Source organism: Venturia canescens, chromosome 2, assembly GCF_019457755.1.
Source record: "Venturia canescens isolate UGA chromosome 2, ASM1945775v1, whole genome shotgun sequence".
Classification (NCBI taxonomy): domain Eukaryota; kingdom Metazoa; phylum Arthropoda; class Insecta; order Hymenoptera; family Ichneumonidae; genus Venturia; species Venturia canescens.
This window is the reverse complement of record NC_057422.1, coordinates 28,034,296-28,053,406: the sequence shown is the minus strand read 5'-3', so window position 1 is coordinate 28,053,406 and position 19,111 is coordinate 28,034,296. Positions and strand designations below refer to the sequence as shown.

The window sequence follows — 19,111 nt, the reverse complement described above, 5'->3', positions numbered from 1 at the left end:
TGGGGGTTCGGATCTCCCGCCAAAACTGTGACGTTGGAATCTTCCACCCAAAATACAGTATTCGAATGTCCCACCAAAACTGAGGCGTTCGAATCTTCCAGCCAAAAATACAGAATTCAAATCTCCCACCAAAACTGTGAGGTTCGAATCTCCCACCAAAAATACAATGTTCGAATCTCCCACCAAAACTGTGACGTTAGAATCTTCCACAAAAAACTACAGCGTTCGAATCCCCCACCGCGGAAGCATGATCTATCTTACCGACGGTCGGTAGGAACTCCTAGCCATTGTGGCATTCGAATCTCCCGCCAAAAACTACAGAGTTCGAATCCCCCCACCGCAGAATCATGATCTGCCTCGCCGACTGCCGGTAAACTTTAGCCACGCCGCCAGGTGGCTCTCCTGATAGCTGACGGTGGTTATCCGCGATCCCGACAGCTGGCGGTGGCCATCCCGATAGCCGGCGGCGACCATCTTGCGGCGTGCATTTCGAACCCCCACACGTTTATCAGTGACTATCCTGTGCCGGCGTGATCGACTTTGCCGGTAAACTCCTAGCCAGGTGGTTCGCTTGATAGCTGCCAGCGGTTATCCTGGCGGCGGCCATCTTGAGGCGCACACTCCGCGCACGTTTGGGTCTGTTGGGTTAAAGCGTTCCGGTTTTGGGACCAGAAAATTATTTTGAGATAGACTTACCATTGTAATATATCCGGGAAATCTCTGAAATCCACGCGCTACTCGCTGCCTTATATGCTCGACCAGCCGACGCTCCGCACACGAGATCTCCACTACTCGAACGCCATCTATCGGCATTTGCGTGAACTATCCCACTTTGACCGTGTTTGGGTTTGATCCCAGTTCGATAACTCGTTTGGGTTAAAAATCCGCATAACCGACTGTTTGGGTTTGTTTGGGTTAGAGTGGACATCCTTTTATCGACTGTTTGGGTTTGGAAATCTGCATGACCGTCTGTTTGGGTTTGTTTGGGTTTGGAAATCTGCATTACCGACTGTTTGGGTTTGTTTGGGTTTGAAAATCTGCATGACCGACTGTTTGGGTTTGTTTGGGTTAGAGTGGTCATCCTTTTTTACCGACGTTTGGGTTTGTTTGGGACAGAGCGGTCATCCTTTTTTACAGACGTTTGGGTTTGTTTGGGTTAGAGTGCTCATCCTTTTTACCGACGTTTGGGTTAGAGTACTCATCCTTTTTTACCGACGTTTGGGTTTGTTTGGGTTAAAGTGCTCATCCTTTTTTACCGATGTTTGGGTTAAAGTGCTCATCCTTTTTTACCGACGTTTGGGTTAAAAGGAGAATCCACTTTACCGACGGGGGAATCTGCTTTACCGACGGAGGAAATCTACTTTACCGGCGGTCGGTAAGGTAGATTCCTACATGAGGGGGGGCCGGCCTAGCTCTACTACTTTATTCCTATAATAGTGATTTTTAAGATCTTAGCATACGTTTTTTAGCTGTTAGTCTTGTACATTTTTTTCATATTTTTTGTGTACTGTGTGTTGTTGCGTTGTGTTGTGTCGGACATTTAATATGCCGCCAAGGCAGCAAAAACGTTTGCCCTTATCCGACCGCATTAAGGCCGGACGAGTTTTCCATAAGAGCGGTACATCTCCCGATGGCCGGACCATGTAAGTTTAAATAATTTTGGACAATTTTCTTCTTGCATGTTTATTATATGGCTGGTTTTTATACGGTCTCAACTTTCATTGACCATATAGCTATATTTTTACCAGCGGTTTACAAACATGTGCGTGAGGCGGAAAGGTCGAAGCGAAAAATTGTATTATAGTTGCGAATCTATTTTTCTTTTTCATACTGAATATAAATAATTCCCATTTTTTACGATCAATAATCAAAATGGATAAACGCCTCATATTTTGGAATTTTTCCAAAAAACATGCAATTTTTTTTATGTGTAAACATACACGGAAATGCTAGGGAATGTATCGTCTCGGACAATGGAAAACTACGGTAGCAATAGGGCTGTTGAATGGGACGACCGGGGTTTGTTTACATCCCGTTAGCATCCCTGTGGCCAGCTATTTCTTTGGCCGGTCTCATTCTCTCTCTCTCTCTCTCTCTCTCTCTCTCTCGCTCTCGCTAGATTGGACTGCTTGAATGGGTTGGCTAATGCCTGGACATAGTGATCTTAGTTTTCTGTTGCTTCTTCTACTACATGTACATTTTCAGGTCTTTTCGGTTATTTTATTTGTCTTTAGGTTTTTTAATATTTTAGTCTATTCCATTGTGTTATATATTTTTTTGCGCTTTGTTTCGCTGTTATTTTAAGAAGATCACGTTGTTCGTATTTTTTGCGTCGTCAATTCTGGGTTGTTATTTTTCTTTTGCGGTTTATGTGGATTTTGTTATTTTTAATTTCAAGTAATAGTTGGCTTCAACACATACGAAACTATATACTTTCTTTTCCTCTGCTCGGGAGAGACTTAGTTTCAATACTTTTGATCTATAATTCTTCCAACACTCCTTAAAAACTTTGATTTATGTAACAAAAACGCCGGTTATCCTCTGCTAATAAACAATTGACTTCAATATAATTCGACAATAAGTTTACCCTTCAGTGATAAAACAATTTGACTTTGATCCAATTGAAATTTTTTTTCCCACTCCTGAAAATGAAAGTGGGCTGCAATAAACTTGTTTTTCCTCTGCCAAAGAAAAGGTTGGTTTCAATATTTTTAGTTGAATTATTCTCCAACGCTCCTTTAAAAATTCAACGGATTTAATAATAGGTGAAAGATCCCTTACTAAAAAACGAATGGGCGTCAACATTTTCAGACGACAGATTTTTCTTTTACTGGAAGAGAGTTTGACTTTGATATCATTGAAAAAAATATTATTTTCCTGTGTTGAAAATGGAAGCTGGCTTCTACCAACTTGGCAAAACTTTCATTTCTCCTACTGGGAAAAATCAAGAATATTTATCCTTTGCTCAAAAACGACTTTGCTTAAATATATTTGTACTATAGTTTTTTACTTCGCTCTTGGAAAATTCCACTTTGATATAATTTCAGTGTTTCACTCCTCTGTCTAAGTAAAAGTTGACCTATACACATCCCAAAGAACTTTCCTCTCCACCGCAGGAAAAAATCCTGATTTCAATATCATTAAAAGTTTTTTACTTCCGCTGAAAATGGAATGAAAGATCGCAATGATGTTGGAAAAAAGGATTTCATTCCTTCGCTGATTAAAAAACCCAGTTGTGATATCTTAAGTGAATTATTTTCCTTCGCTCATTGAAAAAATTGACTGATACTATCAAAATAAGGGTTATTCCTTGCTAAAGAAAACACGCGGGCTTCAACATATTCAGACAATAGTTACTGAAAAAAAATTTGACTGCGATATCATTGAAAAGTTTATGTTTCTGTGATGAGAATGAAAACTGGCTTCCGTTAACGTGGAAAAACTTTCATTTTCTCCGCTGAAAAAAAATCAAATTCCACGATCTGTCATTATTCTCTTCTCTACGTTCTTTGAAAAATTCAACTAATGAAACTTGAACAACAGTTATTAAAAAGCATTTCATTGCTCTGCTGATTAAGAAACCCTGTTGTGATATCTTTGATGAATTATCTCTCTTGCTGGGAAAATTTTTTTTTCTCTCTGTTGGGAAAAAACTTCGTTTTAATTCAATATATTCGTACATTAGTTAATTACAAAGCATAAGTATGCACGTCGTATTCGTGCGTGATCCAATTTAGAATTCTAAAGGGTTTGTTTGAAATCATTTTAAAAAAATCGAATATAATGAATCCTTCAATCTTATTACATAGTGCATCCCTGTATTGAAATCATCTGTTCAATAATTGAAACAAACTTCAGTTCGATTTCTCTTGATTTCCCAGTTATCTACGCTGTAGTTGGAAAACTATTTATCAAGGGACGGCAAAATTACTAAATGGGCTTATAGAAGATGGACATCCCCATTCGCAATACTGTGTTCCAGACGATATGGTTGAGCATATATGTCGCTTTAAAACTGTGTTATCGGATGCTCTTTCTCGGCATTGGTACAAATTAAAAGATTTTTACGATGCGTATGCAGTTCTGTAAGTTTTTTCGCGTAGTTTCATAGTTTTTCATATGTGCTTTTATGTATTCTCTAAAATAGTTAGCTTTTACTATACTGATTCATTGATAAATCTCAAAAACCGTATCTTTACGGCAACGAGTAAGACGTACTATTTCTTCTTAGCTTGTTGATCGGAGTTCTCACTTTTATTGTTATGATTGCTATTCCCATATCAAGTCATCCAGAAGCAGCCAGCCATGTTTCATTCCGATCCATCAAGAGCTTTATGAAAGAATGCAGAAAGAAGCATTATCCCCCGAGTCCACATACGGTCCGTGAATTCGTGGATCGACTCGTTGATCCAGTGTTTGCTCGCAATCTAGAGTACGATAATGGTCGACTTTCTGTGCGTTTGATCATTGCCAACAGCAGTGCACAGCATGCCCTATTTTTCGATAAAAATTTCGTGCGGCAAGAAATGGCTGAGGTATCAAGGCTTCTTATTGATGGAACGTTTTGTTCGCGACCCCGGATTGATGGAGAATATGAATTGCTCACTATTATGGGGATAAAATTGAATCACGTAAGAATGAATTTGCATTTAAAGCATGCTAAAGTATAAAACTAACAAATTCGATACGGTACAACAAAATAACAGGGTATGAGGTATGTTTTATTATATTAAACGTGATTGCAAATTGGGTTATAAAAAAAATTCATGATTTGATAGCGAATCCGATTCTAATTATGTTTACTCTCACGGCCTCTAGGGCTTCCCCTTCATATGGGTCATCATGACATCAAAGACGCAAAATGCTTATGAAGCATGTTTGCAATATGTAAAAACACATATTCTGCATGCGCATAACATTCTTCTTGTAATGAGCGACTTTGAACGCGCATTGCGGAATGCTGTTTTGAAAGCATTTCCAACCGCTCTAAGTACGGGTTGTAATACCCATCACGATCGTGTAAGTATTTTGAGATTAGATGATATGATTTTTCAAGAAAGAGAATGAATAATAATATAAAATTGATTTATCATCAACGTAAAACCATACTATTGAAGTTGACGTTTCATCAAAACAATAAGTATCCAAGTATATGTCAATTAAAATAATCATGTACTGGATTTTAGGCGATATATAAGAAAGCCAGGGCCCTCCATCTTCAAAATTTATTTCGGATCAACGCAGAAGCCAAAAGTTTTTTCAAAAAACTCTGGCGTATTTGCCTGCGGATCATATTGCCAACCAATTCGAAACTATCAAGAATAGCTTAACACCGACAGTCCGAAGACAGCTGAACCCACTATGCGACTATTACGCCCGGTATTGGCTAGGAATTGTCAAGCCAGAGGGCTTTAGCGTCTATGGGCTTAGCTGTCGGACGAACAATATCGTGGTCTTATCACAGCAGACTAAGCACAGGATAGAAGCTCGCCCTGGTCCTTGGGACTTTGTTTGTAGGTTTTGTTTTTAGTCGAACGTAACTACACGCAATTCTTATTTTCAATAAAGGGATGAAATGGGATTAATATTGACAATTTTGTCCAACAGGCAAGCTACTCAAACTACAAGCCAACGTTCGATCGGACATCGAACACTTAAAAAAAATGTACCGATCGGCAGGCACGCACGTTATTCGACAGTCTTCAAGCAAAAGAAATTGATAAAAGGTTAGATTAAACAAAGATCATTTTGATTCCGAATCAGCAATAACTAAATGCCTTAGAGATAGGTTATCATATTTGTTTACCGTAATTTCAGTTTGTAATTTGCGAATATATTTTTACATTATTTGATAGTTTATATATCTATAATAATATTTCGAATATATATGGGTCATTCCATACCAAACCGACCAAACCGTGACCCCGACCATTTTTGATTTTGCTGAAAATTTTCTATTTTGTACTTACTGAAAGAAGTCATTCCTAATTATTTTAGATATTTTCTTCAACTTATCTGATCACAATAGATTTTTAAAAATTTCGTACAATTCTTTTGTAAACGCCCATAACTTCTTTAATAACAGAGATATCGAAATAAAATAGTAGGTCATTTTTTTCGTCTTGAGTTGTAGTTTTTTGAAAAAAGTACAAAAAAAATAACAAAATAAATTTTCATACTTTTTTTCCAGTTTCTAACCAAAAATATTTTGATCAAAAATATCGGTTTGAACACATTTATATTGCTACGTACACTACCAGGGCACAGTATCCCGACGACAAGCTAGAAAAGTTGAATGAAATTCTAACACAGAAAAAGTATTTTTTTTTTTTATTTTTAATTCATTAGAGTTTCATCGCATTATTTTCTAAAATTTTTTTAACCTGAAATGTTTGCTCTCGGCGTTGATCCAGATTTTTCGTGAACTATGGAGTCTTATTAGAATATCTATAAAGTAAAAGAAGATCCATTTTTATATTAGAATTTTTCATTGATAAATATGTTGAAAACCTTATTGATAAAATCTTGGAAAAAAATCTGATAAAATTCTAATTAATTAGAAAACGAAAAAAATAAAACTTTTTTTTCTGTCAAAATTCCATAAACAGAACCCCCATCGTTTTCGAGTTACGACATTGAATGTACTTGAGGCCCTCGGCCCGCTTCGCGGTATCAGAGCTACATCGCGCCTTATCGCGGGAATGTAAATATGTACTACAGTCACATGCATGTGTCACACAGGTACAGGCACCTGTGGGTGACTCATACATACGTCTGGAGCTACGTTACGTTCATATTTAATTCTCGCAAAAAGTCTACGAGACCGGAAATCAAACCGAGGGCCTCCCGATGCTCTGGTTTAGAGGCAAGTACGCTAACCACTAGACCAGAGCGCAAGTATTATTTGATACATTACTTAAATATGTGAAGACGTGTAAAAGCATCGGTTTTCCAAAACAAAAAAAGGCACATCTTGTATAATAGCTAATCTATTAATATTCCATTTAGCGTGGTGTGAGCTGCACATGCTTGAAATTACGGTAAATGAATTCATCGAAAAGGCAGCGGCTTTAAAAGGCAATCGAAATAATCATGGCTAATCACCAAGATATGCAAGAAAATGACGAGGCTCATGAACATGAGCTGCAGGAAACTCCATCGGTCAATCCGTTAGGTAAAATTGTTTGTTTACATTAATTCAGGCTTATGAATCATGTTCGCAAAGTACAATCTCCCCGGAATCATTTTAGATCCAGATTTCGAGCGAGAAATATTCTCTGAGGAACCACTCTGATGGCTCCTGGACAATTCCGTAACTTTTCAAGAAAATGGTAAATAATACCGATTAGTCGAAACAAATTTTGTATTCTGTTTAGGTAATAGACGAAAGGAAATACCACGAGTATCTTCCTTTCTTAAAAATGTCAAGTAGCTTCCTCCAAGATTTCAATTATATAATGAACGTACTAACTTTTTAAAATAAGTAACATTTAAAAAATTTGCTTAGATCATAATCATGATTTTAAAAAATACAATTTCGAATAAATTAAAAATATATATGAATTTTTTATCCGTAGAACAATTTATGCCGATTGTGATCGATGACGACTCGGACGCTTCGTCACTTGTTTCTAATGGTAATTTGCATAAGACTGTTTTTGGAACCATTTTTATTCTATTCGTTTATACTGGAATTGAAAACGTAATTGCTTTTGTACACTTATTCTTTGCAGCCAACAATGAAGATGTGGGAAATTTGCTTCTGGGTGATGAAGAACGGAGGACATTCCCACAACCCAACATAATTGGTAATTATTTTCGATTCATTGCAAGCACACAGCAGTATCTCAAAATATTCTCATTTTTAAATTGAAAAAGAAATTATACATAGTAATTGAAAGCTTCAATTGATACATGCATATTTTAACACGCTGACGTATTGAACTGTGAGAAAAAAGTAGGCGAACTTTCTCCACAACGGTCTATGTTCAATTAAATCGTGTTTATATTTTTAATGACTAACATTCAGAATAATTTGCATTGAATTTTTATTTAACCGATTGCAAATATCAGATGTAAGGAAATACCCTCATCATTTTTTACTCTATAGAAAACCAGCCGATTGTGATCGACGACGACTCGGACGCTTCGTCACTTGTTTTTAATGGTAATTTGCATAAGACTATTTTTGGAACCATTTTTATTGTATTCGATTATACTGCAATTGAAAACTTAATTGCTTTTGTACACTTATTCTTTGCAGCCGACAATGAAGATGTGGGAAATTTGCTTCTGAGTGAGGAAGAACGGAGGACATTCCCACAATCCAACATAATTGGTAATTATTTTCAATTCATTGCAAGCACAAAGCAGTATCTCAAAATATTCTCATTTTTAAATTGAATAAAAAAATTGTACATAATAATTGAAAGCTACAATTGATACACGCATATTTTACTGACGTATGAAACTGTGAGAAAAAAGTAGGCGAGCTTTCTCCACAACTGTCTATGTTCAATTAAATCGTGTTTATATTTTTAATGACCAACACTCAGAATAATTTGCATTGCATTTTTATCTAAGCGATCGCAAATATCAGATGCAAAGAAGAATCCTCATGATTTTTTGCTCCACAGAAAACCAGCCGATTTTAATCGACGACGACTCGGACGCTTCGTCACTTGTTTTTAATGGTAATTTGCATAAGACTGTTTTTGGAACCATTTTTATTGTATTCGATTATACTGCAATTGAAAACGTAATTGCTTTTGTACACTTATTCTTTGCAGCCAACAATGAAGATGTGGGAAATTTGCTTCTGGGTGAGGAAGAACGGAGGACATTCCCACAACCCAATATAATTGGTAATTATTTTCAATTCATTGCAAGCACAAAGCAGTATCTCAAAATATTCTCATTTTTAAATTGAAAAAGAAATTGTACATAATAATTGAAAGCTTCAATTGATACATGTATATTTTAACACGCAGACGTATTAAACTGTGAGAAGAAAGTAGGCGAGCTTTCTCCACAACTGTCTATGTTCAATTAAATCGTGTTTATATTTTTAATGACCAACACTCAGAATAATTTGCATTGCATTTTTATCTAAGCGATCGCAAATATCAGATGCAAAGAAGAATCCTCATGATTTTTTGCTCCACAGAAAACCAGCCGATTTTAATCGACGACGACTCGGACGCTTCGTCACTTGACAGGAATGGTAATTATTCATGAAATGACTTTCGAAATTATTATTATTTCATTGATTTATACTGCATCCAAATACTAAATTGTTCTTCTATGAGCTGCTTCTTCAGTCAACAATGAAAACATAAGAAATTTCAATGAAGAAGTATCAAGGGCATCCCCACAGTCCAATAACCCTGGTTATTGTTGATCTGATGCAAGCATGTGTCTCAAATTTTCTGAGGAATATTCTGTGTTTCATAATAGCAAATCCGCTTCCAAGGCAAAGGAGAGAGGAAATTACTCCAGACCCTCCAACCTCTTCGACAACACAGGCGTTGAAGAAGCAAAAACGCAACAAGCGTCGAAAAGGTTAGACAATGCATTCAGTAAAAAGCATGGCTTAGGAAGTATATCAATGATTGTTCGAAATTACAGATATGAGAAGAAGAGCGATTGTACGAAGACAAGATGCTTCAAATTCGGGAAATATCGAACTTGGGCAGCAGTTGAGTACAGCAGAGAACCGGCTCCAAAATATGCAGAACAATGGTAACGCATCACATTGTTCATTCACTAGACCGACTATTCGTTCATTTTCGATTGTATTTTTATGGAACACAATCATAAGCGTTGCTAAAAATTCGTGTCCAACACTCTATTAATTCTCGGCACTGCATGAAACAATTTTGATTACAAAATCAGCATCAGTAGGAAAATATTCAATATTAACAATAGCATGTTGGCTTTTATTTTGACCTATTTCAAACTAGTTTTATTATAGGATAAAGAGGATCTTGGTTTCTTATATGCATAATTTTGCAAATTCACTTTCCTTTGAAATGGAGTTTTCACTAACTTATTTAAACTACTTTTATTCACGACTCACTGCATTACTGAGTCTTATACGAGTCCTTATGTTAATCGGAACAGTGCAATATAAAATATCGATATGGAAAAAGATGTCATAACTCTATTTTGATTGCACGGAAATTAACCCTCGGGTACTTTGTAGATTCTCTTTTTGATGAACTAATTTTCTGGCTCAAACGTTGCAAGATCACTATCGACCCCAAATATGGATTCACTGAATAAGAATTCGGACCGCTAAAAATTCACAGCATTTCGAATTTGTCGCTCTTAATACTTAGCCCGAGAAAAACCGACAAAGCGGAAGGTTTGGGGAACAATAAATTAGTCAAAGTAGAAAAATAAAAAGATACAAACATTAGGAGCGACGAAAGAATTATAAGGGATGACATTGAAAATAGCGATGAGTATGTGTTATACCTTGAATTGTATTTGAAAGTGAAAAAGAACAATTGAACATGGAAAAGCAAGGTGAAGAGGAGGGAATTATTTGCTAAATGGTATTCAGCTAACCGAAGGATTCAAAGTTCCGGCCGCAATCGAGAGTAGTAAGGCTATGCCAGTTCTAACCCATGGGGCTCTCAGGGGGGAGCGGCGACGGGGGAGCGCGGGGACCGTTGCGGGGCTGCACGGCATGTGGAGGGGAAGGTTCTCGCACAGCGGGGGTGCGGCGGCACTTTGAAGAGACAAAAGATTTTTTTACACTATACCCTCCAATGACTGATTTATGTTATTTATATTTATATCAGATTGAACGAAATTTTCTTTTTAAAATGCTCTTGCCGAAGATGATCTTAATTATCGGACTCCGTGACCAAAGATGTTTACATGTCACACTAATGACAAATTTATGTGTCCGGTGTTACGTATTTTGTATTGTGGCGCAAGTTCCGACAAGATTTCTTTTTCAAAATGCCCCTCCCCCAATGTTTGCTTAGAGGAATATATTGTTTTTTTCTGAGAAAAAATGAAAGTTTGCATCAGACTGGAAGTATTTGCTCTCAATGACAGATTTATGTGTCCTGTGTTACATTCCTGAGATGGCGATTTCTTTTTTCAAAATGCACCTGCCCCTCCCTCGACAAATTTATGTGTCCTGTGTTGCATCTTTTGTATTCCTGAGGTGGTACAAGTTTCGACGAGATTTCTTTTTTCAAAAACTAGTTTTAACTCAGAGATTTCAGGGGGAGTGCGTTGCGGGGGCTGTGTGGAGGTCCTCAGAGTAGTGAGGAAGTAGAGGGGGGATGCAGTGGTCCTGCTTGCGGCATTGCATAGACAAAAGTATATTCGAGGAAAAAAGAATTCGCTGATGCCCAATAACAGATTTATGTTTCCTGCATAGAAAAGTCAGTTGAGACGAAAAGTGTTCTCAATTATTGGTATCCGTGACGAAGGAGACCCCTAATGCGAGATTTATGTGTCCTGTGCTACATTCCTGAGATGGCAATGAGATTTCTTTGGGAAATGCGCCTGCCTTCCCACCCATTTTTAGCTTAAAAGTTGTCAAGAAGAATGTTTTCCGAGAAAAACTATAAAAATTTTCACATTGGACTAGAAATCTTTACAGAGATGCACAATGACAGATTTATGTGTTCGCTGTTGCACATTTTTTAACCTGCAGAGGCATTTCTCAAAAAGTGTAAGAAGGGATTTTTTGAAGTCAACCGTACTTTCTCCACTTTCTCGATTAGATCTTGGGAATCACATTCGAGTTTCTAGAAAAGTCAAGATTTTTCCGCCCTCCTACTCATCCCCACCTCAGAACCGAAAAAAACGCGTATATAAAATGAAACAATTTTGAGGAAGGTCCAGACTCTGTTGAGACGACGTAACAGTTACGAGTCGAATTCCGTTCAGCGCATCATGTCTCTCACTGTCGACATTGCTACCGAGCAATTGCTGCGTATGCAAGCAACTCTCCTGCGGACGTTGGAGCAATTTTTGGTGTGGGAACACCAATGTGATACCCTCATCGAATCGTTGGAGGAGCAAGTTCGATCGAAACGACCACGACTGGGATATCACCACTCGGTCACTTGCGTCTCGAATGTTTGAAGCAGGCAACACGCCAACGCTTCATACATTGGGGCGGAGGATTAAATGATCACGGATTAACATGGCGCGAAATTGACAGCGCATTTGAGAATCGCTTGTCAACTGGCGCTGTGATTAATCGTGATCATATCGACCCACGAAAGTTTCTATTGGATGCGTATGAGCTTGTTGAAGAACAAGTGCAGGCTCATATTCGCAAACACAATAGCATCAAAGTGAACACTTCGTTTAACGGAGAGTTTACCGTGGGTGATAAGCGAGCGAATAAAAGTGTCAACACGGCAAATGTTGAACTTTTCACAACATCGGACCTGAGTGAGTCGTATCAGAAGCGAGTCGTGGAGCCGACTCTAAAATCGCTCGAGGAGTTCCAAGAGAGTGACAGCGGCTGAACCTTGACATCCATAACCAATCTAACAGTGAACATCAACAAGTATAATGCCTTACGTGCAGGATGTCACGTTTCATTGGCAAAATGGATACAGTTGAAAAGAGCGGTGGTGAATGTGAAATCGACGGATAATGCGTGTTTTGGATGGGCAATGACTGCTGCTCTACATCCGGTAGACCGATACAGTGATCGCACATCTTCTTACCCGCATTATTCAACGATATTCGACTTCCGAGCCATCAACTTCCCTATGACGTTGTACCAGATTGGGAGATTTGAAAAGATGAATAATCTCTCAATCAACGTCTATAGCGAGAACAAGGAAGTCATTTTACCAGTCCGTGTAAGCAAGGAGAAGAAGGAGCGGCACTTCAACTTGCTTTACATCGAAGACGTGTCGGGATGTGGAATCGGACACTTCGCGTGGATCAAGAATTTATCCCGGCTCGTCAACTCACAACTGAACATGAATGGGCACAAGAAATACATCTGTGATCGGTGAGTAAATTAATATAAACAACTGTAGTCATTTCTTTTTTTCACCATTATGATGAAATATTTAAAAAAGAATTTGAAATTATTATTGTTACAGATGCCTCCATTACTTCTCAACCATCGAAAAGCTGCAGTCCCATGAGGTGGATTGCGGTGTTATCAACGATTGTGCCGTTCGACTACCAGCTGAGAACGACAAATGGTTGGAGTTTACCAACGCGAATCGGAAGGAGCGTCTCCCGTTCGTGGTATACGCCGACCTCGAATGCATTCTGGAGAAGACCAGCGCTGAAGAGAGGGAGAAAAACAAAAACCAACATCATCGTGTCTTCAGCGTTGGATATTATGTAAAGTGCTCCTATGATGATTCGTTGTCAGGATATCACGAACGCCGAGGTGAGGACTGCGTGGAATTGTTCGTGGAAGAACTGAAACAATTAGCTTTGCGCGTTGAAAAAATTCTTCTAACGAACGTTCCGATGAAAACATTGAGTCCGCAAGAGTGGAGAAAATTTCGGGAAGACAAAAAGTGTCATATTTGCGAGAAACCTTTTGTCGAGGGTGATGAGCGTGTCCGCGATCATTGCCACCTGACAGGACAATTCAGAGGTCCAGCTCATTCAGATTGCAATTTAAACTATCAAAACTCTTTTTTCATGCCAATAGTGTTTCATAATTTATCCGGTTATGACGCGCATTTTATAATAAAAGAAGTAGCAACTGCGTTCGCGGGGAAAGTTGATTTGCTCCCGATAACAAAAGAGAAGTACATCTCCGTCTCGAAAACTGTTCAAACATCTGAAGACACGCGGAAAAATATAAAATTACGTTTCATCGACTCTTTCAGATTTCTCAATACAAGTCTCGATAAACTAGCTTCATTTTTAACTGCGGACAAACTCTTAACCTTAAAATCACAATTTCAAGATTTAGACCATTTTCATTTATTAACACGAAAAGGTGTCTTTCCATACGAATACATTGCTGGTTTGGAAAAGTTGGATGAAACGGAGCTTCCACCGCGAGAAGCATTTTACAGCTCTTTAACTGATTCAACAGTTTCCGAAAAGGAGTATGCACATGCGAAAAATGTGTGGGAACGATTTTCAACGCGAACGCTCGGTGAATACAGTGATTTATACTTAAAGACTGACGTATTACTTTTAGCCGATATCTTTGAGAATTTCCGCGATACTTGCCTGAAAAGTTACGGTCTTGACCCTGCGTTTTACTATACTCTCCCCGGATATACCTGGGATGCCATGATGAAATATACAAAGGTAAAGTTTGAATTGCTCACTGACATCGACATGGTATTGTTCGTGGAGAGAGGTATTCGAGGTGGTCTTAGTCAATGCTCCAAAAGACATGCTCGTGCCAATAACAAGTACATGAACTCATATGACCCATCTATTCCATCATCATACTTGATGTATTTTGATGTTAACAATTTGTATGGATGGGCAATGAGTCAACCATTGCCTTATGCAGATTTCGAATGGATTGAAGATCTTGCAAACTTCAACGTTGAATCTCTGCCATCAGACTCTGAAATTGGTTATATACATGAAGTTGATCTGGAATATCCAAAACACTTGCACAATGCACATAGTGATTTGCCATTTTGTCCAACGCATGATAAACCTCCGGGCTCGAAGCAAGAGAAGCTTCTTGCAACGGTGAATGCGAAAAAACGATATGTCATACATTATCGTGCATTGCAGCAGTGTTTAAAACATGGTTTGAAAATCACGAAAATCCACAGAGTCTTGAAGTTTAAGCAATCTTCCTGGCTCAAAACATACATTGATTTGAATACACAATTTCGTACACGTGCGAAAAATGATTTTGAAAAAAATCTATTCAAATTAATGAATAATGCTGTGTTTGGAAAAACCATGGAGGATGTTCGTAGTCACGTCCAAGTTAAACTGTTAACGGAATAGGCAGGTCGATATGGAGCAGAGGCTATGATCGCTAAATCTAACTTTCACAGTCGAAGTATTTTTGCGGAAAATTTAATCGCTGTAGAGTTGCGAAATCTTCAAGTTATGTTTAACAAACCGATATATGTTGGCATGTCTATTGTAACGTAATATTTTCCCCGATGGGTACGATCACGTCCCTTCTCAGCTCACCCGTCTCGTCCTCTCGCACCACTCTCCGGCCATGAGTGAATTGGGCGCCAGGTACGAAGTACCGCCGATTACTCGACTTTTGATTCATCCACTCTCAACGATGGTAACGTCAAATAATATAATTTACGACACAGAGGGAACGAGAGACACGCGTGACTGAGGACGGTCCGGCTACTCAGCTCATCTGAGATACTGAAAGGTAGAGGGGGGGATCCTTGGGGAAAAGGTAGCAATTCGCAACGCAAAAAAATAAGCCAAGACAAAGCAGAATTCTGGACATATTTCAGGCTTTATTCAAAGTGACCGAATAAGTTCGAATACAACAAAAGAGATAAATTATAACCGGGTTGGACTCGATACAAAATAAAGTTTGAGGGAAATTAATTCGGGGGGGGGCATCAGATCGCAAAACTTTGACTGCTCGCGCCGTAACGAGGGACTTCGCGCGGGGCGCGCCCGAATTCACCGAGTAATAACGTGGTTAACGATTCGCCTCGTGGTCTCCCGGGTGCCGTAGGTAATCGACAACCGATGCTCTGGCGTGCAGGTAAAAGGTAATCAGCCGTCCGCCAGGCGGATGCTCTAGGTAAAAGGTAAAAGGTAAGCAACGCCAGAACAGCCGGCGCCCTAGGTAATCCAAGGTAAAAGGTAATCAGCACCCGTTCGATCGCGAGGAATCCGGCGATACGCGACGAAAGGTAACCGAAGGTAACAGCGGGACGAACTTCGGCCAAGCGCGAGGTAACGCCGAAGTTCCCGCGCGTTCAGTGGAGGTAATACGAGCTGACGCGAATAAAGAATGCGATAAAATAGGGATAATGAGCGTCGGATTAATATTGGCGAAGATAACAGAAATGATGCAATAATACGAGATCATAATGCTCGCAGAAAAAGGTAACAGAAAAGACGGTAAGCGTCACACGAAATAGAGAAAGAACAATATAGGCGAAGGTAAAAATAACGGTTGAAAAAGATTCGATACGAAAGACAAAATATAACGCCGTATAAACGATGCTCGCCAGCGCGAGCGAGAGAGACAGAGCGCAAACAAACGCGAGGTAACGTGCTCGCTAGAGCCTCGGCGCGTGCAGGGAGAAAGAGAGAGAGAGGCGTCGTCGCGTGGAATATTCCAGCGCGTACGACGCAATTTCACAAAGACTCGAATTCTATGATTGACTCTACGTAGCGCGAAACTTTAAAGAAATGACTGAGACCAAATTAATAACGAAAAACTGATCAAGCTAAGCCCTTCAAAACGACAACATCAAAAGACGGGAAACACGGGAAGTATCGGCCGCAATCTCGCTCGATACTTCGCCCTCGTGCCCCACTAAAACGCAACATAAACTACCAACAACCGGAACTATATTCCGAAATAATAATAGAAAAGAAAAGGGCTCGACTAGATCAGTGAATTCGGTGGAGATAACGAGTTGGACTTACCGAGGAACGCTCGCTGCACAAAGGGGTGGTCGTTGGACTCGACTGCACGCTGACTCACCGGAATGAGGTTCGGAACTCGACTCATTGTGCGTGCGAGCGGTCCTCGCGATTCGGCGCTGTCCCCACCACCGGGCCCCGGTACGGCAGCGCTCTCACGCTGGGCGCGAGCCCGAGCGCGGACTCTTGGCTCGCGCTTTCGCGCGGGATTTTCAAATGAGGAGCGCGCAATGAACGTAATTGTGGTTACGCCTTTTGCCTGAACGGATTAATAACAACTCACCTCTTGTCCTCACCTTCCTCGCTCACTCGGAACACTCCTCTCGACTTGATAGCCGTGATCCGGGTGTCTTTCCTCTTGGGGATCCGGCGGGCAGCTCCGGAAGGACGAAGGGAGGCCTCCCTCACGACTCCGGACGTCTCGGAGACGTGGTGGGCCCACAAAATAAACCACCAGGTACAACAGCACCTCGCCTCCAGAAAAACTCCCCCAGATCCCACCTGACGAGGCGCCGGTTCACACGGACTGTGACACCCGAATCCACGGTAGTGCGGGCGATGCAACTCTGGGTTGCTACAGCGGGAAAGACACGGGCGGCGTTCAAAATATGGCCTATGCCAGCGTGCTCTTTCGGCCGCCCGCAAGTCGAGAATGTTATTCGATGCTCGGTGACGGTGTGAGAGGGTGATCCTTATGAGCGAGATCGGCTCAGACAATCGGCAAGCCTCAAGCAAACAAATACTGGTGAGAGGGGGGGGGGACCCCGGCGGGTGGCAACCCCAAATCACTCCACTATCAAACGAAGCTGTCAAAATACACGTGATTAGAACTTAAAAAAGGCGAACTAAAATTCTCTCTCCCTCTTCTTTGCACGCGGAGGTAACAGAAGGTAAAACAGGTAAATTTCGCTAGCAAGGTAATACACGGGTTAATAAACTAATACTTAATGATACGTGACGCTGAGTCTTGTTCCGAACATCGCCAGTGATCGTACGAGTGGCGGGGCAGAAATGTCACGTCACACTATTTTAGACATTTCAAAAACTTGTTTATATGAATTCCACCACGAGTTCATGATGCCGATGTATCAAAATAGATGTAAAGTCATGTATACGGATACTGATAGTTTAATTTACCATATTGAATGTGAAGATGTGTACGAGGACATGAAATGTAATCTCGACAAATATGACACTAGTGACTATCCCCATGACAACATCTATGGTATACCGCTAGTCAACAAAAAGGTCCCGGGACTCATGAAAGATGAAAACAATGGGGCCATAATGACTGAATTCGTTGGACTTAGATCGAAGATGTATGCGACGCGAGTTGAAGGTAAGAACGATGTTAAAAAAGCAAATGGAGTAAAAAGTAATGTTGTTGCCAGAACCATAAGATTTGAGGATTACGTGACATGCCTTAATCAGCAGATCGAGATGAAACGTTCTCAATCTTCAATTCGCTCGATATTACACAATGTCTATACCATCACAGAGACAAAAATTGCTCTAAGTCCACACGATGACAAGCGGTATGTCATACTTGGAACGGTAGACACGTTGCCATGGGGCCATTACAGTATTCCTGAATTTCCAGAAGCTATGGAGTCATAGATCATACGAATGTGTGCTCATGGGTGTTAAAGATTGAGAGAATATATTTGTACATTGAATGCGAAAAATTGTGAGAGTGGGAACTTGTTCTCAACATTTATACATTTTAATTAATTATACATTTATACATTGTAATAAAAATTCTGTAATGGAGGACTTTTCTCCTCAAAAATTTGTACATTTGGAATATATATATTTTGTAATTGATGTTAAATAAATTTTTTTGTGAAACTGTCATTCTTTTTCCTTCAATCTGCTCTTCGTGCGGAGAACTTGATTGGGAAAGGGTCGTAAAAATAAATCAGACTTTGAATTTTCCATCTTTATCGTTTACAAATCATTTTTATTTATCCAACTATTGTGTGCTTTGTCGAAACCTAGCCACTTTACAAACAACTGACTACCACGTTTCTTCAACACTTTTTCAATGAGATATATGTCGGGATATTTTGCTCGAAGCAGCTCTTGCTCGTAAAAACCACCTGCGATGGGCTCATCTTGATGATCTTTTATATTATATGTAACTGGATTAGTTTTTCTCACTCGATATATTGTGAAAATTTTAGTTGTCCAGTTTGGTGTATAACCTTTTTCGAATACATTCTTAAATTTACTTATGCGCACTTTATCGCCGATTTTTAATTTTGCTTGGTTTCCTACTTCAGATCTATTGTATACATTATTCAATAATTGTTTTTCATTCACAGCGTTCACATCTTTCGGTTTCATTTTTATCGTACGATGTAATGTATCAATATATTTTATAATTAATGTATCGAGAATATCGATCCATTTCCAGTTTCCGCGAAAACTAAATTGAATCCACATTTTATTCATAAGTGTACGATTGAAGCGCTCACAAATTGATACTTTCAAATTACTAAATGTAGAATACAAGTGTATATTATACTTTTTC

The 19,111-nt window shown here is 39.4% G+C and overlaps 1 protein-coding gene across 3 annotated transcripts in view; it reads left to right on the top strand.

The window, feature by feature from the left end:
* Positions 1–3,225: 3,225 nt before the first annotated feature.
* Positions 3,226–19,111, top strand: part of LOC122407180 (uncharacterized) — a 59,958-nt gene continuing 44,072 nt past the window's right edge. Inside the window, exons 1-16 of one of the 3 annotated variants that reach the window (XM_043413211.1) lie at positions 3,226–4,085; positions 4,286–4,631; positions 4,819–5,019; positions 5,187–5,513; positions 5,608–5,726; positions 7,009–7,174; positions 7,251–7,331; positions 7,578–7,637; positions 7,734–7,808; positions 8,111–8,167; positions 8,264–8,338; positions 8,637–8,693; positions 8,790–8,864; positions 9,167–9,223; positions 9,457–9,561; positions 9,628–9,741. In XM_043413211.1, the coding sequence (XP_043269146.1) occupies positions 7,586–7,637; positions 7,734–7,808; positions 8,111–8,167; positions 8,264–8,338; positions 8,637–8,693; positions 8,790–8,864; positions 9,167–9,223; positions 9,457–9,561; positions 9,628–9,741 (667 nt within the window). In that variant the 5' untranslated portion in view covers positions 3,226–4,085; positions 4,286–4,631; positions 4,819–5,019; ... (3 more) ...; positions 7,251–7,331; positions 7,578–7,585. Of the gene's footprint in view, positions 4,632–4,818; positions 5,020–5,186; positions 5,514–5,607; positions 5,727–7,008; positions 7,175–7,250; positions 7,332–7,577; positions 7,638–7,733; positions 7,809–8,110; positions 8,168–8,263; positions 8,339–8,636; positions 8,694–8,789; positions 8,865–9,166; positions 9,224–9,456; positions 9,562–9,627; positions 9,742–19,111 lie in introns of all 3 variants that reach the window. The other 2 variants (XM_043413210.1, XM_043413212.1) reach the window with 2 other exon arrangements.